Source organism: Dasypus novemcinctus, chromosome 5, assembly GCF_030445035.2.
Source record: "Dasypus novemcinctus isolate mDasNov1 chromosome 5, mDasNov1.1.hap2, whole genome shotgun sequence".
Lineage (NCBI taxonomy): Eukaryota > Metazoa > Chordata > Mammalia > Cingulata > Dasypodidae > Dasypus > Dasypus novemcinctus.
The window spans coordinates 119,706,364-119,729,074 of NC_080677.1; the positions used below are offsets into that span (position 1 = coordinate 119,706,364).

At 37.8% G+C, this 22,711-nt stretch overlaps 1 protein-coding gene across 1 annotated transcript in view; it reads right to left on the reverse strand.

Moving 5' to 3' along the window:
- Window positions 1-4,529: 4,529 nt before the first annotated feature.
- Window positions 4,530-22,711, reverse strand: part of KDM7A (lysine demethylase 7A) — a 100,300-nt gene continuing 82,118 nt past the window's right edge. Inside the window, exons 12-20 of the mRNA XM_004452432.5 lie at window positions 20,407-20,616; window positions 18,446-18,570; window positions 18,102-18,256; window positions 16,324-16,421; window positions 15,684-15,832; window positions 15,343-15,551; window positions 14,146-14,231; window positions 11,725-11,998; window positions 4,530-11,042 (exon numbers count right to left, since the gene is read on the reverse strand). Of these exons, the coding sequence (XP_004452489.1) occupies window positions 10,948-11,042; window positions 11,725-11,998; window positions 14,146-14,231; window positions 15,343-15,551; window positions 15,684-15,832; window positions 16,324-16,421; window positions 18,102-18,256; window positions 18,446-18,570; window positions 20,407-20,616 (1,401 nt within the window). The 3' untranslated portion in view covers window positions 4,530-10,947. The remainder of the gene's footprint in view (window positions 11,043-11,724; window positions 11,999-14,145; window positions 14,232-15,342; window positions 15,552-15,683; window positions 15,833-16,323; window positions 16,422-18,101; window positions 18,257-18,445; window positions 18,571-20,406; window positions 20,617-22,711) is intronic.

Below are 22,711 nucleotides of genomic sequence, written 5' to 3' on the forward strand. Positions count from 1 at the left end.
GGAGGCTCAGATTCCACCTGGATGCTGGATGCAATCCTCCCATTTTCAGTTGTAATCACTCTAGGCTCCATGGTGTGGTGGTTCCGACAATCATTTTTAATGAACAGATTTTTTTAAATGTAATTCCTTTCAACTATCCAAATCCTTTGGTAACACTTTTGCTGTATTTACTTCTGTGTGCAGCACTGTGAGAAACCAAGGGTGATGGTTAGTTTTATGTGTCAAGTAGGTGAAGCTGTAGTGCCCAGGCAATTAATTACTAATCAAGGTATTTCTGTGGAGGTATTTTATAGATGTGAGTCACATCTATAATTATGAGTTGACTTTAAGTAAAGAAGATTATCTTCACTAACATGGGTGGGCCTCGTTCAGTAAGCTGAAAGGCCTTAAGCACAAACCCAGGTTTACCCGAGGAAGGAAAAATTCTGCCTTAAGACTGCAGCATCAGCTCCTGCCTGAGAATTTCCATCCTGCCAGCCTGCCCTAAAGATTTTGGACTTTCCAGGCCCCACAGCTGTGTAAGGCAGTTTCTTGAAATAAATCATTTTTATGTAGGAGGAATATATCCTACTGGTTCTGTTTCTCTGGAGCACCCTGACAGATACACTAAGCGATGGGCAGTAAAAGGCAATGAGACCAGGTTGGGTGGGTGGGGTGGCAGAACCATTTATAGAGCATGGCAGGGTCCTAGAGATCTAGCGAGCAACTTGATGGAAGCATGTGGTGACCCAAAGCAGCAAGAGGAAGTGGCTGCCAAGGGGTGACTCAGTAGTGGAGGTGAGGCAGATGTCTTTACCTTAGAAAAACCAGAGTCCTGCGACTCACCAGGGAAAAGAAGTTGATTCTGCGCTTCAAACATGAAAAAGAACACAGCCTCAATCAGTACCCACTATCAGCCTAGCACTTTACATCGAAATGGAAGGTACAAAAGTAACGGTACCTTTGGTCCCTGTTGTCAAGGCTATTCTGATATAATTGAGAGAGTAACGTTCTTGCAAAGAAATAAGAGATTAATAACCACAACTACCACTACATTTATTGGGCACATATGCTGCCAGGCCAGTGCCAAATGTTTTATATGGATTCTCTCATCTAATTTTCCTAACAACCGTATGAGGTAGAAGCTACTATTGTATTCATATTAGAGCTGGAAACACAGAGACTAAATTCAGAGGGATTAAGTATCTTGCACACCACCACCGATATTAGATGTCTTGGATCCTGTGGCCTCCAAAGTCTTGGCTCTAAAACTCTCAAGAATAAATTAGAGGTGGCGGACTTGGCCCAGTGGTTAGGGTGTCTGTCTACCACATGGGAGGTCCGCGGTTCAAACCCCGGGCCTCCTTGGCCCGTGTGCAGCTGGCCCATGCGCAGTGCTGATGCGCGCAAGGAGTGCCGTGCCAGGCAGGAGTGTCCCCCGCATAGGGGAGCCCCACGCGCAAGGAGTGCACCCCATAAGGAGAGCCGCCCAGCACGAAAAAAAGTGCAGCCTGCCCAGGAATGGTGCCGCACACAAGGAGAGTAGACACAAGATGACGCAACAAAAAGAAACACAGATTCCCGTGCCACTGACAACAACAGAAGCGGATAAAGAGCACGCAGCAAATAGACACAGAGAACAGACCCCCGGGGTGGGGCGGGGGGAAGGGGGGAGGAAAAAAAAAGAATAAATTAGAGAAGGAAGTGATTGCAGCTTCACCCTTCCTTCTTTCTGCTAGCTAGAAGATGCGAACATTTCTCTTACATCATGAGGTGGAAGCATATGCCCCAAATGGTAGGCCAGCTAGCCAGACTGCAATGAGGGTTCCTGACAACCCTCGGAATGCCCATCTCCAGCCTTCTATTTTGTTTAAACTGCTCGGGTTTTGGGTTTTCTTTCCCTTGCTGTGGGGAACCTGCCTCTAAATGATACACCGTATTAAGGATTTTGGTCTTCACCCAAAGTACAATGGAGTGCTCTTCAAGGGTTTTTAGGCAGGGAATTACAGGATCAGATTTGTATTTTGAAAAGATCTTGCTGGCAGCAGTGTGGAGATGCAGGAGATGGTTGATACGAACAAGACAGTCTAGCAGAGAATAAAGAAAGCGTAGTTTCCCAGCGGGTCACTGAGCTCTATGGCAGCAGAACGGGTCTCTTCTTTCCAAAGACAGCAAAGCTACGCTGTGGTTGGTGGTGGCACTCAAGAATGTGGATTAAGGGCAGGTGAAGATGGATCAGCAGGCCGTCTTTCCAATTAATTCATGATAACAGGGAGCATTATGAAAGATAAATATCTCACAGATTTAGTTAGTATGGGGATTTTTACAAAACAAGAGTAAAGTGGTTCAGATTGAGGTTTCAATCAACCAACAATCAGCAAATCAGTGAGAAAGGTGCACACTTTTTTGGGGTAATACTGTCAAAACGTGCATACTCTGGAATGTGTATTCTTTTGCAGGTATTAGGTATAAAAAAAGAGCAGAGCTCTTTGGTCCCACTGCTCCCTTCCATTTCCATGAATCCACACTTGGGCTCTTTCTCCAGAAGTCACTCTGCCTGTCTCCTTCCCAGCTCTTCTTCTGCCCTTAATTGCTGCTGCTCCAGGGTTCTATCCTCCTTGATCCCTTGCTCCTTTTACCCAAGAGTACTCAAAAATACTATGTCCAAAACGGAATTCCTCTTTCTTACTAAACTTGCACTTAGACCCTTACATTCTCTGTCTCGGTTGATGGCAACACCAACCACTAGTCAATCAGTTAACGGTGACTCCTCCTCCTCCTTTGCCTTTTACAGTAAACATAAGCTCCTGGAGGACGAGAACTTGATGTTGTTCACTCCTATAGCTACAAGGTCAGAGCAGTGGAATAAATGCATAAATCTTACTGTGAAGTACTGTGAGGTTACTTCCTAAATGCTTCTTGATTTACACCCTCTCTATCCCAACTAATTTTTTTTCACACCTGGACTTTTGAAATAGCCCCATTATCTGGTCTCTCTGTCCCCAGTTTTATTCCTTTCAAAGTCATTTTCTTAACTGTTGTTAGGGTAAGCCACATCAAACACAAATCTAAATAGTGACCCCTTAAAAATAGGACAATGGCTCATCAACTACAGGTTACTTTATTTAACAACTCCCAAACACCTCAACGATGTGGAAATATCAAGTGTTAAGTCACTCACCTCTGCACGAGTCTCTTGCTTTGCCTGTGCTCAGGGCAGCTCCTCTGCTTAAAATGTCCCATCATCCCCCTCCACACCTACTCCAGGGTTCCCTGCTCCTTTTCCTTCCTGTCTTAGCCCCCACTGGCTTCTTCCCGCTCCCAGGTTAAGCATCCTCTCTTATGCTCCCATGATAGCAGAAACTGCCTTTTTCACACATCTTTCTTCATCATCTGACACAAAGATGTCACACCAATATTTGTTGAATATTGTTTTAGTTTGCCAAAGGGCTGCTGATGCGAAGTACCAGAAATGGGTTGGCTTTACCAGGTCATGAATTATCCAATCAACACACTGTAAGAGGTGATTTCTCACCCAAGTCAGCTGCCACATGGTAAAGATGGCCACTAATTTCTGCCAAGGTCTCCACTTTTCTCTCCAAAATCTACCGTCTCTTGGAGCCCAGCTCCTTGAGTTCAGCTATCAGCTCTTTCCAGGCCTCCTCTATCACTCTCTGTTTCTCCATTCTTCCTGAATTCAGTTGCAAGCTGTCAGGCACGTGGCTTCTCTCTCCCTGGGCCTCAGCTTTTTAAGCCTCTCCAGGGCTTCTGTTCTCCTGTAGTCCTTTCTCTCATTATGGCAGGATCAATATAATATGGTGGCTCCTTTTTTCTCTGTATCTCTCTGTGCCTCCATTTATATTAGACTGAGGTAGAAGGTAGAGACTCAATCTGAGTCATGTCTCACTGATGCAGTCCAATCAAAAGCCCTAAAGTGACCTTATCAAGTAATCTAGTCAAAGGACCCTCAACCAAATTTAATGCAATCAAAGGGTATCACACCCACAGGAATAGTTTAAAAACATCATCTTTCTTTTTGGGATTCATAAAATAATCACAAACTGCCATAATATAAATGACTACTTATGCAGCTCTTTCATTCTATTACCATAATAATCTGTTTGTGTCTTTTTCTATTCCTATTTGACTAAAGTCCTGGAAAACAGGGACTGTGTCTCGACTCATCCTTATGTGCAAGCACCTAGCAAAATGCTGATTCAGGGTACAAGGAGATGATGAATCCCTCCCCCTTCCTGAGTAGGTCGGGGACAATGAATGCTCTTAAGTGTTCATCTATAAGCACCTGTATCCATTTCCACATCTCAGCCCCATCTTGCCAAGTACCCTTTTGTGTACTTTCCTCTCTTTTGGCAGGTACTTTCCTCCTTCCTCAAATAATTTTCCCATGATTCAATAAGCAGAAAATGGGCACAAAAAGGCAGAATTGAATATAGAATTCAGATTTTTTTTCTTTCAAAGACATTTTATACAACTTACAACATTTATACGTTCAAATAAAATGGGCAAAAAATACACCGAGTGCTAAAAAATCCAAACAAAAGTAATACAATTTTAATTTCAATATTTTAAAATACAGAAATTGGAAAGTAAGAATACCAGTTACAACTTTAAACAAGTCACTTGTCCCCTCCCATAATAACCAATGTAAGCTACTTAAAGACTTATAAATTTAAAGTAAAACAGAAACAAAATAAATACTGTACACTTTCCCTGCCTGCAGGCAAAATATGGGAAATACTGTTATGAATCGAAAAAAATGCTCTTAAAGCTTCAGCATCCCACTTCCCAGCCACACACCACTCCATTGTAACACAGTGCACTTCTGTATTAAAAGGACACAGGTGTGCACACACACTGCCTATACAAATAGACGAGACACTACTCTGCAGACACCCCAAACAAGAAAAGATAACAGTCATCTTGGACCATGGGCATAAAAATCAGTAAGGAAAGTCAGTCAGGCTAGCAAAATGTTACTACAAAACTAGTAAATACCATAGCCAACAACTGTCCCTTTTTCAAATTTCACAGATTTAAACCCCCTAAAACCAATACTACCCTTCCCATTGCCACCCTCCACCCCTCCACCCCCTCCAAAAAAACCTGCTGAAGCACTGGTAAAGTTAGACATTTCACAATAAATGTGAAAATTCATACTATATAATCTCTTCAAATGAACCTTTCACCCTCTTTCCACAGCATGAAACTGTTATGGCTTAATTTATATTAAAAGTAGAAAAGTCTTTTCTGAAGAAAATACAGTCTGCAAGGATGCATATGCATTTCCTGATCAGTGCTATTTCATACCTAACAACTGCATGACTTGCTTTTGCAGTCAGAAGCTGTTTTTGGAAAAATTGAGGTTATAGCTTTTGATTCAGTCTAACCATAAACTGTAAGGCCCTTAGTTTGGTTTAGGTTTCTTTTGCAAGATAAAATAACCGTGGGGTTCACTTAACAAGTTACACCTCAAGTCCCTGACTATAATGTGGAAGTTATATGAATGACTTGTAAAAATAAAATGTTACTTATGAATTTTAGAGGGAAGAAATGCTTTCAGGCAAGGAATTAACTTCTCATTATATATTACATTTAATGCTGATAATTTTTACCAACCAAAATCTATCAAAGTAATATAAGAGTATGTCTGGGTTATTTTATTCCTGCAAAATATTATATATTCCAGCACTTATGATCATTGTTTTGGTGAAAAATCTTGGGGGGGGGGGGGAGCTGACATTTTGAAAAGAAAATGGCCAAAATAAAACGGGGTGGAAGCAAGTTTTACCTTTATGATTAAGTTCTATTTAGGACTGCTTCTGAAATAATGAATTCAGGTTGTCACAGGTTTTGCATAGGTTAACTACTTGGAGGTCAAAGGCTACGTGGCAGCCAGGGTTTATTAGTGAAATAGTGCAGAGCAGATAAACATGTTGGAAGAATCACTGAATACGGTTTCAAAAAAGTTTTAACAAAAAAATTTAATGTTGCACTTAAGACAAAGTCTGAGGGCAAGAAGGGGGGGCACCAAGAGTTTGTGAGAAAATCTAAGTAGTAGAATGCAGGTATTTCAAATGAGTATTATTTACCCCTACCTGCTAAAAAGGAAACAATAAAAGCTATAAAAGAATAAAACCAGTCAATTACAGTAGGCTAACTGCTTTAGAAAATAGGCATTTGCTTCTTAATGATCTTAATTTTTAATTTGTTAAGGAAGGGATATCAAATATGACTTATGGCATGGCATTAATTGAAAAACAAATTTAAATAAGGGAAGGTTTTTAAGTAAGGCTACAGTACTGAAACTATATTGAGTTCAACAGCAATACAGTGAGTATATTAATTCTTCCCCTTTCTTTTCAATTGGCTTCAAGGACACATATCAACATCATTCACCATAGGACAAGCATCAAAAAACAGGGGTTGCTTTAGGTAGCAAGGTATTGGAGGTCTAGTATCCACTGTGTGACCCTGGAGAAATCATTCTCCTATTTGGGTTTCACTTGTCTCCTTTATTTACTGCAACACCGCCTACGCCAAAGATCTTGCACTTGGCCTCCTTGAGATTAAGTTCTAAGGCTTCAGGAAATGACTGGAGATATTTAGCTTCTTTATGTAGAGAGCAACTAGCTTAATATTTAATGAGAAAATACACTAGTGAAGCCCTCATTTCTCAAAGTGAAATGTTAAAATATTTACCTGTTGAGACTGTAACTTCTAGTAGTAGTATACTGGTACATACAGTTATCCTAATCAGCTCTTTGGGAAATAGTCTTATCATAGAGAGCATCTTGTGAAAAAAGCAGTATCTTTTCGGTTGAAGATGTCGGGTCAAGTCTCCTTTCCTACACTACATGACAGTATTCCTTCTCTATCCAAAAAATCATTGTTACCCACCAGAGCTGACTCCCATCTTTCTAATCAACTTTTTATTTTCTTCTATTACCATTGGTGATTGCTCAATTATGTTAATCCCATGACTTATTTCACTTTTTTCTAGTGCATCAAGAGTATGCAGAATCTGGGGGCAGTGCTATCTTCATTCCTCTTTGAGAAAAACCTAAAACTATCTTCCAATTACTTTAAATCATCTTAAGGTACTTGAGGATAAACATTATCACTCTGTTATTCACAAACTATCTCACTTCTGCTTCCTTCACTTTAAGTACTGAATCTGATTTTAATTCAGCACCTTGTTAGAAATTCTTCAGATTTTTTAGGGAGAAGGCTGTGTGTGTGTGTGTATTTGATAAGAAATTTTATGAGTAATGCAGTTTTCATTTAAACTATATATAAAGATATTCATAAATGATGTTATCTGCAAGTGTGAAGTGTTAACAGATTAAGGAATGCTTTCCTGTACATTTTTCTTAACTAATTATCATAGTAAGTACATTTTTATCCAAACTTCCAAATAAGACAGCAGAGATTCAAAAAGACTAAGAGATGTACTCAAGGTCACACAGCTGATACATAAATGACAGAACTTGGGGGAAAAAATCCAGATCTTTTGCTCCCTTCCATGCTATACCATGTCCCTCTACTACAAATATTAAATTATTAACTTTTGAAATGTTCCTTAAATTTTAAATAAGAACTAGGTCCTTTTTTATTCTACTTCTATAGTTGTATATCTCAGTACAGTGAAACTTTAATAATGAAACTAATAATAAAGTTAGGCTATCTTTTATGAATGGGCCCTTTTTGCTGAACTTTGCTTAGAAGTGAAAATAATACTGCTTCTCTTATGGAGAAGATACCTTTAAGGGCAGAGACACAACAACTTATATTTCCTCACAGTACTAAGTATTGCTGGGCACATAATAAGTGTTTGATAAATACCTGCTGATCTCCTATGAATAGAGTTCATTAAAAAGGCAATAATAGGATTATTAAAAAATAGAACAATATTCAAGCTAAGTATTTCACTAGTGGTAAAGATGGACTTTTTTCCTCTCTGAGTTTATGTGATGATTTTGGTCAGAATTGCCAATGTTATATGCTTTAAAAATTAACTGATGCTTATGAAGTTCAATGCATTTATAGGATAAGGAAATATTATAAAACTGCAAACTTTGTATTATTTACATTATTAATCAATACTGGATAGCATAATATTATGTGACATTGTGAATTACAGTACCGTGGGTCCCAGGTTATAGGAAAATTATCTACTTCTATTATTAAAATTGCATCTGTTAAATCATGATTCTTAGTTTTACATGTGTGTATTTGCTTATAACTAGTTAAATGCTATCACCATTGTCTTCCTAAGTTGTGGTGTCTATATGGTAGTACTGCTAATAAATGAGACTGAAAGATAAAGGCTATTACAGCTGAGCCCAGATATTGACTGTAGCTACCTCAAAGTTCAGTCATTTCCATGAGAGATAAAGATGCCTCACAGCAGTGACTTTACAGAAAGTTTGACTGGGAGTTACGAGATCAGTGGCTGAATGTTCATCAATTCATAAAAATAGGCATATTTGCTGATATAGTGGTTATATTACCTTACTGAAAGTTTTTTAAGGTAGCCAGTTAATGGGCTAAAACTGCCAAAAATGAATCCACAGTACCTTCACTTAAAAATCCCATATACTGGCTATTTAAAATTAGTATATACCAGCCTTAGTACACAGAATGGGATACTGGCCACAATTTAAATCCATAAAAGGAGATTAAATTTTATTTTAATTTTTATGGGAGAATAAAAAGTCAGGTAACTGAAAATACTTAGAGAGCTGTGAAAAGTGAAAAGAAAAAAAAAACAACAAAAAAAGAACCCAGGACCCGATGCAACTAGGAAAAGAAATTATAGTTATTTCTTAAGCCAGAACAACAAAAAGATATGTGTACTGTAACACAAAAACAGTGTCTACAGAAAACCAAAACATGATACTAATATAGTGGGGGTGAGGGCAAGATAGGAATGTAGGTGAAAGAAATCAGTCAAATCCAAATTTTCTACCTTGAGATAAGACAGCCAATCAAATGATTGACTGTACATATTTCTTAACAGTTTTGGCATAGTGTAGACAGGTTTAAGTGGCTCCTTTAAAGATATCATGGCTCCTTTATAGATATTTAGAATTTTCATAAAGATTTTTCTTTCTGACATCCAGATAATATTCAGACTTGAGCCAAGTCATTCTGAACCAGAAAGGCTATTTTGTATCTATTGCATGAAATATTGGAATGGAGACAGAGTAAGAAATATTTCTTTGGAAATACACATTTGAATGTAACCATGAAAAATGACGGACTAGATTTTCTTTCTTTAGCTCTTAAGTGATATTTTAGTACAGAAGGGAAAGTCCAGCTACCTTGATGAATGAAAAAGACAAATCTATAGTATGGTCAGATTTCTTCTCCATAAAAATAAATTTTATCCTATTTGCCTATATGCTTTTAGTAGCACTTTGTAAAATGCTTTATTGTCAGAATCAGGACTATCTCCACCCCACCCCCAGAAATAACTTATTTTTATGCCATGGGAAGAAAAAAGGAAGACATAAGCTATTATGCTTAATACAAGCAACAGAAAACTGGCCTTTAGTAAAAATTGTGCATAAAAGAGATAAATTCTTACCGTAAAGCTCAACCAGATACTTAACCTCAATATGCACTGGTTAAGTTGGGTCAGACAGATGGAAGAAACTGCAAAAAGCACCCATTTTACTCCAAATTATTTCTAATTCTGTAGAAGGTTAAGAAATAAACACACACGCGCACACACACACGATCTACTCCAACATACTTACTTCTGTACAACAACAAAATATAATCCTATTATATTACGGCTTATTATTATGCAGATTTGAATATACTAAGTCAAATCATATTTTCCAAGAAATTAGGTACACAGAATAAAAGCGTCATAAAATATAACCTATATGGCAGGTGTCAGTCCTGTCCTCCAACACCAGCATTATAAAGAGGATCCACTGTGGTTACAAATGTATTTGAAAAACTACAAACATGACAATTTAACCAGACTTATAATACTTTCCCCACAAGCAGGAAAAAGATATTAAAGCTTTTCTCTTTGGGACCCATATATCATCAGCAGAAACGAAAATGCAAAAGCCTATGTTTTATATTTAAAAGGAAATTATAATGCCAAACGAAATGAGAAACATGGGATATTTTATGTAGTTCTTACACATTGGCTATGAAAGTGTTTCCCTGCAAAGAGAAGAGTCTTATTGGGTTGTCACAAAATGATGGAGAGTGCAGAGGGAAGGTGGGATAAAAGGTAATCAACCTGGATAACAGTATGCACCTTGGATGTTAGCAAAAGCGAAGCTAATAGCTTATAAAAAACACATGAAATATATAAAATAAAATGATTTTCATATACATCTTAATTTAAATAATTAATGCATCAAATCCCTGTTTAAGACTTTAACCTGAATATCAAATTTAAGAGTCCAGACTAGTTACTGTTACCGTGGCTCTTCCCCACATGTAACACATACACTATCAAAAATAATTTAAAAACCTTCACATTCTTAAATCTAAATTAGTGAGATATTTCTCCAGAAATCTTCCAAATAAATAGCTTAAAAAAAATTTAAAAGCTGTTAACTTTAAAAAAAAAAATCTGTTAAATAAATTATTGATAATTCTTTACCCTACCACTGAAAATAAATCAAGACACTACCAACAACAAAATGAAATTCAAGCCCTGACAAGAGACCCTTTCCAGTTCAAGGTCTCTTTTTAAGGTTCTACCCTCCTTCTTCCTCTCCCCCACCAGGTCCAAAATGGTTATTGCTGAGTGGGTGTGGCACAGTGAAAATGCAGCATCAGGTTCATTTTGTTCTTCAGGCAGTGTTCTCTATTGTACATGCAGACTGCTTCAGGCAGAGGGATAGTGGAAGCTCCAGGCTCCTGTATCCCCAAGACAGGTCCCCAAAGGAAAGAGTGGCTGCAACAGCAGCTACTTCACACAAAGAAACGTGCATGGCCATTTCTGTTCAACTTAAGGATCTTCCCAAGACGTTGTTTGGCTGTTGCCATTCCTTTTTTTGGACGTTTACCTATAAAACACCAATGGGATATATCAGTAATGATTTTAAAAGTATACTTAAAAAAAAAAAAGGGCTACTTGACAGACAATATCAGGAAGACTCCATTTTTAAGGGGAGAAGGATATAACTCTTTCAGTTGTTCTGAATGGACAAAGTGACAATTCTGAAATTCCACAACTTAAAATCTTTCCATTTCACCACAGTAGAGATATAAAGGCCGACCTCCTTCACAAGACTTACAACACTCTCCATCAGTCTGATCTTAGCTTACCTCTTTAGCATCAGCACTTTACCATATCTGGCATCAAACTATACTTCAGCAACAAAAATTGACTGCGATTTCATGAATATCCCATATACTGTTTCTTGCCTTTGTACTTTATTTTGGGTCACGCTCTCTCCTTTCCTTTCAATGATCTCTATCCAGTCATTTCCCCCAGTTCAGCATGGCTAATACTTTGTCATCCTTTCCAGGGTCTACTGCCTCCTCCAGAAAGCTACTCCTGATCCTCAGGTTGGATTAGGCATCCTTCTTTGTTCCCATAGTAGCCTGTGCATAGTGCATCACTACACTGTCCATAATCCATTACATTATGAGCAACTTTTTGAGCACAGAGGTTAAGTCTAAACTGTCACTATTACCAATATGCTCAGTCAGGAATATAGTTAGTCTATAAAAGCGTAAAGTTACCTTTTGTTGCCTGATTGCTGATAGGTGGTGGATTTGATGCAGGTCTCTTCGTGGGGTGAAGGGGCACTGAAAAGGAAGTTTCACCAACTGGCCTTTCTGGGCTTAGACTGCCATTACTTATCTGGCATTGCCCCGAAATCAAGCTTGAATTCTGTGTATACTTTCCATTTTGAAGGCTTGAACCATTGCTGTCCACATAATTTCTATTTTGTACCTTCTGACTTATTTCTGATAAACCTTCCTTTTTGATGTATTTCTGGCCTCTGTTTAGATCCTGAAGAGGAAGAAAGGAAATTAGGCTGAATTTTTATGGTTTAAGTTAAGTGAAGTATTTAACCTCTCCGTGCATGAGCAAAGTCAAGAGAAAACACTGACCACAGAACTTTGGTTTTCTTAACATCTATTAGCCACAGAAGGCCACACCTTTATGATGGTCATCTCATTCCTAATATTTCAGAAGGATTCAACTCCTTAAACTAAATCATAAGTTAACAAGGAAGAGGGAGAGAGAACGCCAGCCATTTAACCATGAAGAGTGGCTCTGCCTGCCATTCCACTCAGTGAGGGGAGCACAGGCCAGGAGGGAACGTGCATGTGAGATGTGGACCCACTATTTCCTTAGAGTGCTGAAGTTCCTGGTATATACTATCTTTTTTTTCAGAACCTAACTTCTGTAAGGTTCATCTCCACTGTATTTAAGTTGTTTGCTTAAAAAAAGTCCCTAGACTCTGAGCCCCAAAACTGGAGTTTTCTCTAAATACAACTCCTCCTTCAGACTACTGGGAGGATTATCAGGAAACAACAAAACACTGTTTATTGGTGGACCTTGAAATCAATTTAAAGGATCATGACTGGCTTGAAAAACAAGGAAGGAATAGACTAGACTTGAAAAGAGTACATTGTAAGTAGCTGTGATTGTTTTATGAAACTGTGTGTGTGTTGTGATATAAAAGAGAAAACAAATCTCTTACTCTGGGTCACAATAAGTTTCAAAAACAATATTAAATATTAGAAACACTTGTTTCAAATTATTCCTACAAATATTTGTAAGCATGAAGAAATAACTGTTATGATTTTACATGGCATTATAATACCTCTGTAGATTATAGGCAAAAGGAATTTGGTTTTCTTTAAGGTGATCTTGCTAATCATTTATTGTCTACTTCATTTATTTTCAAAGTCAACAATAAAAACAACATCCAGATTTAAAGAATAGCTTACTTTTAGTACTGAATCCTATAATGCTAATAACAGGTGATAAACTCTGGAGCAGATTCTTCTACTGAAAAGAACCTGATTCACAAAGCATTGCCTTAAAAAAATAACGTAGCTCTTTTCCTATTATAAAAGTAATCGCTAAATATTTAGAAAATATAAACGAGTTAATCAAATAAAAGAAAACCACCCACAATCTATTATTCAGATATAACAATGTTAAATATTTAGGTGTATATAGTCTTACAGTTTTTTCTGTCTATCTTTCTATGTAATACCCTCCTCCAGTGCAACCTAGGGCTCTGGAAGACAGCAAAACTTTGAGGCTCTTTCCACTGCTGCTGAGGTCTTAGTGGTATGTGAGAGCTTTTAGTCACAAGAAATTTTTCTTCACCTTTTCTTAAGCTGCCTACTTACCACATTTACCTCTACCAGTAAATGTTTTGGCACATTTGAGAGAACTAGTATTTCTACTTTTGCTGATTTACTTTCTTCCTTAAGTATGTTTGGAGTCAGAGAGGCCTTAGGAGTCCCACTTTGTCACATTAGCATTTTCTGACTTTTGGCTGCCATTTTCCAAGTTGTTCAGCATAAGGTTGTATCCCTTTCCTTGTTTGGTGCTTCTGGTAAATTTATGTTTTCAAAAAGCTATTTTGGTCCATTATGTTTGGTATAAGCATTAACATACTGGAATGCTAAGACATATATTTTCTTCTCTTACAGCAGTGGTTATTAATCTGAAACTAATGGATGATGGGTTTTGGGCAGGGAGATTACAAATCATGAGAAAATGTAAGCAAAAGTAAGCTAGTGTTTATGATGGACAGTTTTCTAGGAAAAGAACCCATAACTGTCATCAAATTCTCCAAGAAATTTAGTATCTAAAACTGTTCAAGAACCAATGTCAGAGACTTAAAGAGATCTCCATGGTACCATTCTTCCTTTCACACTTCATTCAAACCAGACATAACCTACAGGTGTTGTCAGGTAGTGATTTTTTATTAATAACTACTTCCTTGAACAAACTATTCTTTTCCAGATCACATTCTATCAATGAGACAGTTGATCAAATGTGCATATAATTGTAATATTTTGCCTTCCCAGATCTGGTGGTTCATAACTAGTTGTAGTTTAAAAAAAATAAAGTAAAAACAAAGTTAATGACAATTGTAAATCTCTTTTTAATGTTTCAAACATTGAATATACCTGAGGATTAAAATTGGAAACTGTATCAAATTGTTTAATCCAGGAAGAATTCCTCAAATCTTGATCTTCAGTCTTCACATGGTATCCTAAGGAGAAATTTTCATTAAATTATCTTCATACAAACTTGATCTTAAAGAAAAGGTTAGCCTAATACTTAAAATTGAAAAGCAAATTTACTTCTACATTTTGCTAAAAATAAATACATTGGGAAGTGAATGTGGCTCAACTGACTGGGCTCCTGTCTTCCATATGGGGGTTCCTGAATTCACTTCCCAGGGCTTCCTTGTGAAGGCAAGCTGGCCCATGCCCATGGAGAGCTGATGGCCCATGCCTGTGGAGAGCTGGCGCAGCAAGATGATGCAACAAAGGGAGACAAGCAGACACAGAAGAAGGCGCAGCGAATGGACACAGAGAGCAGACAGCAAGTAAGCAGCAAAGGGGGAGGGATAAATCAAAAAAAATCTTTAAAAAAAATTATTTCTTTAGATATTTATTCACATATCTTCACTATACTCCTTTCCCCCTCAAAAGCAAAAAAAAAAAAAAAAAAAAGTCACCAGCTTACTATCTATTATGTTAACTTTTAAAATTCTCTCAAAGACTGTCTTTTTATATGACAGGTTTTGTTCTAGATGCTGGAGGACCTATGGCCATCTGCTGTGGATTCAAAACCAAACATAGTACACTCTTTCTAAAATTAGTATATTTTACCATTCAGAACAAAGGATATTGCCATTGAGCCTACTGTTTCCAAATACTTTTCTTTCAAGTAGGAGAGAAAATATCCTCAAACAGAAAAACAGTTCAAAACTTGTTTTTCCTTTCCATAAAAGGAAAAAGAGTTGATTGTTCAAACTTTGTAGACCATTTAAGAAACCAAACATTCTTTCCACTGCAATCAGCTTAACTATTGGGAAAAGGGATATAATACCCACTGTCTTGCTGTAGCAATGGTAGAATCGTGGCAGTGAACAAAATTTTCAATCGTAGGTAATTTTGAGTTCTTATACATGCATCCTTACATGACTTGTCAGCATTATGCATTTTTGTGGCCAACATTCTTAACACTATGTTCAATTAAGTGTATGCAATAAACAGTCCTTACTCGTAATCACTAATCTAAACTAGGATTATAGAGCTGTTAAGTTGGGTCATAAGTTACTTTTTAGAGACTGATAATTGATTGATGTTTCTTACCACATTCCACTGGTTTATCATAGCGATACAACTGCCTAACCTCATGGTTACTGCTATGGCAGATGCTGGGATCCTGTAGAGAGTTTCTTTCACCATTGCAGCCTGTGCTTTGAGTTTGCCTTTGTAAACATGTGGAATAGTGCAACCCAGCCATTGATAGCATGCCCTGAATAGCTTCTTCCTCTGTACTCGTCGAGGTAGGACATTCCCTAAAGAGCAGATAATCAAAAACAGAAGCCTATTTTTTTCCTGATGATTTTTTTAAAAAGTTTAAAACTAAAAACATGTTTTCACACCACTGCATCACAATGTAGTAAGACTACTACCATCAACAAGCCTACCTTTTAATTGGAATTTCACTTCTAGATGGTTTTCGGCTCTTTTGAAGGAAGTTCCTCATCACGTTTGATTCCTCCTTAAAGTTTGATGTTATTTCTTGTTTCTTTTCATCACCTGAACTTTCAGACTCCTCAGTGGTAAAATTATTTTTCTGAAATAATAAAGAATTAAGTGGAAGCAAGGCTACATAAGACAGCTGACTGTATCTGTACAAACTAACAAAAAAGACTTAAATCATTTAGAAAAAGTTGAATCTTAATTATCATGGAATCATTTCTATTATTTTGTATCAACAAATGAAAACCTCTAGTAACTATAATAAAACAAATCCTTATTAAAAATATACAGTATAGGCTTTATTAAAGGTAAAATGAAATATAACGTATAAGAAAAATAAGAACAGTATAAGCAGAAGAGTCTCTCTTTCCAATCCCCTCCAAAACCAAACAAAAATTATACTTATCAAATATAGTCATATAAAGGTTTGTGTGCATAACTACCACACAGTGAAGACCCTGTGCCACAGAAGTCAAAGAGCCCAAGCTTTGGAAAGAGCTGCCATTTACTTTAATCCTAGGTCAAGATAAATAGGTGGTTATCTTCCCATCAAATAATGTAAAAGTCATAGAGCTTCGGGCTTACCAGTGCAATACAATCAGGTCCAGAGTCTTCTGAATCAGAAATATCAGAATATTCTGAAGATCTATTCCTGAGTTCTGATTTCACACTTGTAAAAAACCCTGAGAAAGAGGGAGAAGACAAGAGAAAAGAAAAATGTCACTGAAATTTTATGAATGAGGTGATCACTAAAATCTGTCCAGCTTCTTGGTATGTGTCTCCATCTCTCCCACTCTATCTTTCTTTCTTACTGCTTTCACCTCTCTACTTCTTCCCCTCTTCCAAGGTCTTTTTCCATAATTGACCAAGTATTAAGATATTTGTGGTTATATAGTTCTTATTTGGATGGGTTGACCATTATATATTTCTTTCCAGAAAAAAAACAAACAAAACTTAAAATTAGCTATAAGATGCTTTTTACTTCCCCGTTTGTGTTAGTGCTCTCAAGGAAACACAAAAAGATAACTCTCCTAAATCTAAAAAGTATCCAAGTAGACAGTGAATTCAGCAAGTTTACATGCTGGGCTTTAACACACTGCCTTCTTCCATGCAGCACTGGCCACACAGCAATAGTCTGATACATTCCCCCTGATTAGTTGCCTTTTCCTGGCATGTGAACAAAGGCAGAGTAACCAACTACAGCAATTCCAAATTTACTTGGAATTAGCAAAAACTGAGGTATTAAACATGGGATAAAGAAATGTTAGTTATCTGAAACATGTACTTGTCAAGTACCAAAATTTTTATTTTAACTACTTTTTAAAAATAGAAGGTAGGGCTGCAAAACTTTGAGAAATTAAGATGACTTCATTCAAAGAAGAAAGACCTCAAGAAGAAGGAGGTGTTACTAGTTTGCCAAAGTGATGACCAATTAAAAACCAAGTAGAGGCATTCTTGTCAAAAGGCCAAAACAAACTGCTAACTAAACCACTAATAACTTCAAATCAACCAATTATTTATATATATCTAAAATCTTCTTATTCTGAATTCTAAATACTTTGGCAAAAAATTTTATATGAAATTAGCAGAGTACCTTTTTTTTTTTAAGATTTATTTATCTATTTATCTCCCCCCCCCCCGGTTGTCTGTTCTCTGTGTCTATTTGCTGCGTCTTCTTTGTCTGCTTCTGTTGTCCTCAGCAGCACAGGAATCTGTGTTTCTTTTTGTTGTGTCATCTTGTTGTGTCAGCTCTCCGTGTGTGCGGCACCATTCCTGGGCAGGCTGCACTTTCTTTCGCGCTGGGCAGCTCTCCTTATGAGGTGCACTCCTTGCTCGTGGGTCTCCTCTACGCGGGGGACCCCCTGCGTGGCAGGGCACTCCTTGTGCGCAACAGCACTGCGCATGGGCCAGCTCCACACGGGTCAAGGAGGCCCGGGGTTTGAACCGCAGACCTCCCACGTGGTAGACGGACACCCTAACCACTGGGCCAAGTCCACTCCCATAGCAGAGTACCTTAAACTCACAACTGTTTTATTATTTGGAGTGGAAGTCCATAGAATGAGTGAGCTTCCAGGTGACTCTTTTAAACCTCTCTCCTTAGAGTGAGGGTGGCACTGACCACACTCACTTGCTCCTCACTAGTAATACCTTGACCGAGCACTGCTTCACTTAGCATTCATATTCAGCATTCCCCTGATGGATGAGCTACTCAGACATATTTCGGATTTTTCAAAAGAGTATTAAAGACATACAAAATTTCAATACTACTTACAAATTTCAGAACATTAAAATAAGCGGGTTACTTCACATATATCATATTAGCAACAAACAGATCCTTAAAATGACCATTAAAATAAACATACTGTTAAGTGGTTTTTGAGATTCTTCATTCTCCATCCCCTCTATTCCTGAACTCTCCTCTTTCTTCATTTTTGCCTTTTTTGGCCTTCTCTTATCCTCTTCATTTTCACTATCTGCTGTATAAAGACTCTGATCTGTGAAGGGCTGTCTCTCATCTCTGTGACATAAGGGAGAAAACAGTCAAGCCAGAAAACAGTGCAAGACTACGGAGACAAACAGTCTCTAATTTGCCCTTCATTTACATATTTGCATATTTCAGTCCGCTGTGAATAATATGGACTAGGGACTAAATGAACAAAGGGAATCCACTGAAAATTAATCTGATACTTTGATCTACATTACATACTTAATTATTCTTCCATTTGTCAGGAGTAATCGTAGATCATTATCTTTTGCTCTCCACTCAGGTACTGTTGAAGATGGCTGGAGATGTTTGTTGAATTTCCCATTCAATTTAGAGTTCAAGATGTCCTTAAAGTATAAAAGGAGAACTTACTTAACCTCCATACTCGAATATGCCTGCCTGACGACAGGAATACATTATATCTATCCCTCTTCACTTTTACGGCCTTGCATCTTCAGGGTTTCAAAAACCAAAGATGAATATGATTTATCTTTCTGTAGGACCATTAGCAGTAAAACACATTCTATACAATTGAATGCAAAATTTGCATAAAGTGAAATCAAAGAAATTTCACTCTTGCAGAAGGCTGAAAAGCTGGAGAAGGACTGCCTTAATGTATCAATTCTCTCCCCCTTGCTTTTTCCCTCCGAAGTGCAGTTGCTGGGCCCCTCCCATTTACCCTGTCCTGAACCTAATACCCAGTCTTCCCACCAAGCACTGCCAGAAACTTCCAGGTTGCCACACTGCTATCATTAGACACAAAGGCCACCTTGTGACATAAAGGAACAACAGCAGCTGGGCTTTAATACATAAAAATTTGTGCTTTTTTGGTGCTATTTTCTTTCCTGAATAAAAAATAGAACCTTTCATAATAAGCTAAATCTTTCCCAAAATGGCTATGATTAAATAAGTTTAGAACAGCAACAAAATCTGAAAACATTATAATTCTATACATTAATTTCTACACAACTTTCTTATTTTAAATTCAGAGAATACCTCTATCTTATTCATTTTATTTTTATTTTTTTATTTATCCTCCCCCCCCACCCTGGTTGTCTGCTCTCTGTGTCCATTCGCTGTGTGTTCTTCTGTGACCGCTTCTATCCTTATCAGTGGCACCTGGAATCTGTGTTTCTTTTTGTTGCATTATCTTGCTGCGTCAGCTCCCTGTGTGTGCGGCGCCATTCCTGGGCAGGCTGCACTTTCTTTCACCCTGGGCGGCGCTCCTTACCGGGCGCACTCCTTGCGTGCATCAGCACTGCGCATGGGCCAGCTCCACACAGGTCAAGGAGGCCCGGGGTCTGAACTGTGGACCTCCCATGTAGTAGGTGGAAGCCCTATCCATTGGGCCAAGTCCGCTTCCCTTATTCGTTTTAAATTACAGTCTATCCTCTACTTAAAATATAAAATTGCAGATGATACAAATCTCATCATAAACTCTTAATGATGTGTTATAAAGCCCTGCAATGATCTTGTTATTGCCTCCCACTCTCCCCTTTGTCCCTTAGGCCAGTATTTCTCAAACTTTAATAGATTTATGAATCACCTGAGGATCTTGTTAAAAATGCAGATTCTGATTCTCATTTCAGCATTTCTAACAATCTTCCAGATGACTGGTGTTGATTCAAGTATGGGCTTTCTGCACTTGCTCTTCTCTTTGTCTGTAAAACTATTTATGTATCCATCTGACTTCTTCCATTATTTAAGTGTCATGCATGTCTCTGTGCACCCTAGACAAAAGGAGCCAGCCACTCCTACATCCTTTATTCTATTGTTCTATTGTTTTGGTTTCCTTTATTGCACTGTTATCTGAAATCATATTAAATTATTATATGTGTCTGTTTCCTCATCCTTCCAACCTCAACTAGCATGAAGATTCAGGTGGGCAGGACTTAACTTCTGTTCACTCTATCTTGTCCAGAGTCTAGAAGAGCATATGGCATTTGCTAAACATTCAATTAACTTGTCAGTGAATGAATGAGATATATTCATCCTGCTTCTACACTGAAACCTAGGAAGATTAAGTACCATCCCCAATCACAGGTCTATCTACTGGTTGACACCAATGCTGCTACAGAAAAGATCAAGTAAGAACCATTTGACCATTTTCTTTTTATTACGTTTTTAAAGAATTTTAAGGAACAACTAAGTTCCTTTATGTTATCATGAAACATAATACTTGCCTCTTCCCACGGACACATCTCTAGTCTCTTAAGGACCTCCCTGGTGTGTAGCTCTAAGATGTCTAGGTTAGAAGGTGTTCGGACATTATGATCTCGAAGTTTCCGCATCTTTCGTCGGGAATGGTATGGGGAAGTTGCTTCATTTGAGGATCGTGAAACTGGACACACAGTAGGAATTCCCTGAGATTTAAATGGTTTGCCATTTTCCTCCTTTAAGAATTAAAAAAAAAAAAAAAAAATCAGAGTATTTCTATAACAAGGCTATATACATGCCTGAATAATTAGCCAGAAAAATATTTTAGAAAACAAAAACCATTTAGTTTAATTAAAAAAAGACCAAATCATAAGACGCAAACAACTTTACTGAGACCTTTCTTCCCTCTCTCTCCCACATAATACACTGTGAATCTACTTCCTTAATTTTAAAGATCATTTAAAGGCTGTGGTAATTCCACTGTGTGGATATAGCATACTTTATTGAACTAATACTAAGTGCTAGCTATTTAGACTACTTTCATTTTTTCCCTATGATAAACATGCCTTCAAATACATGTTTGCATAAATCAATAGTTGCTTTTTACATCAAAGTCACACAGATAGTTTTAAAAAATAACTATTTTATAAAGCATACCAAGTGTAGTGGTCTACTCTTCCCCACCTGTGAGTCCCATTTCTCCTGACACAATCACTTGCAGCTCTTACAGGTATTTTTTTCCCTTTTGCCTGCAAATTTCTAAATAACATGTTTATACTGTTTTTTTCCCCTCAGTTTGTCAGGTTCACGCTTACTACTATGCAAGATGAGGTCTTACTTAACCCTTATATACTTCTCTCCAAATGTACACACACTTCTCTTTCCTTCAATATTCAGTATTTAAACAGGACTCAGTAAAATAGTGAATGCTGCATAACATACATTTCCTTTCTTTTATATCCTTTGCCTTTCCCTTGAGTTTCTAATTATCTCATTTGCCATCTGCTTTGTTTTCTATGTATTTACCATGAATTGATCCCAAAATTTTCCAAAGAATGCAAACAAACACATTAGGTAATCTATCAACTTTCTATTTTTCTTTGGAGATATTTCCTCCTGGATAGGACTGCCAGATAAAGCACAGGACACCCAGTTAAATTTGAGTTTCAGATAAACAACAAATTATACGTATAAGTATATCCCATACAATGTTTGGAATATGCTTACACTGGAAAAATTATTGCTTACCTGAAATTCAAATTTAATTCTATTTTTATTTGCTAAATCTGGCAACCCTATTCCTGGAGCCTTGCATTCGCCTGATCCATTCTGGACTGGTTGCTCTCTGAGCCTGCACATGTCATCAAAGGCCATTTCTTTTTTTTTTAAAGATTTATTTTTTATTTATTTCTCTCCCCTTCCCCCAGCTGTCTGCTCTCTGTGTCTCTTTGCTGTGTGTCTATTCTGTGTCTGCTTGTATTCTTGTTGGTGGCACCGGGAATCTGTATCTCTTTTTGTTGTTATTCCGTCATCTTGCTACACCACCGGGTTAGCTCTCCTTGTGGGGCACACTTCTTATACACGTGGGGCTCCCCTACGTGGGGACACCCCTGTGGTGCACGGCACTCCTTGTGTACATCAGCACTGCACATGGGCCAGCTCACCACACGGGTCAGGAGGCCCTGGGCTTGAACCCTGGACCTCCCATGTGGTAGGTGGATGCTCTATCAGTTGAGACAAATTCGCTTCCCATCAAAGGCCATTTCTGACCAGCTCCCAACCCTGCCATTTTATCATTGCAATCCCCACTCCCATTTCCAGCTGTTTGTCACTCTCCATCCTTCTTACCCTGCTTTATTTTTCTTTATAGCACCAATTAATTCCTGATATATTACTACTAATATATTTATGGTTTGCTTCTTTCTATTAAGTTTCAATAGGGCAGGGTCTTTGTTTCATTCACTGCTCAATGTCCATCCTAAATAGTACATGGCACAAAGTGGTACTCAGTATTTGTTGGAAGAATGAATTCCATCTCTCCTTTCTCTTTTTTGTTTACGCCCTCTTTTTGGAACAGCACATCCTCTAAGAGCTTCCTAAGAAAGAGTACATGGAAGATAAATTTTTTGAGAGCTTGCCTTTGTGACATCTTTATTCTACCATCATATTTGATTTACAGCTTCGCTAAATACAGAATAAGTTGGCATCTCCCCCTCCCCCCCCACAGAATGTTAAAGACATTGCTCCACTGTCTTCTAGCTTTTAGTGTTACTGTTGAGAATTCTGATATCTCATTTCCCAATTCTCTCTAGATGACCCGTATGTCTTCCC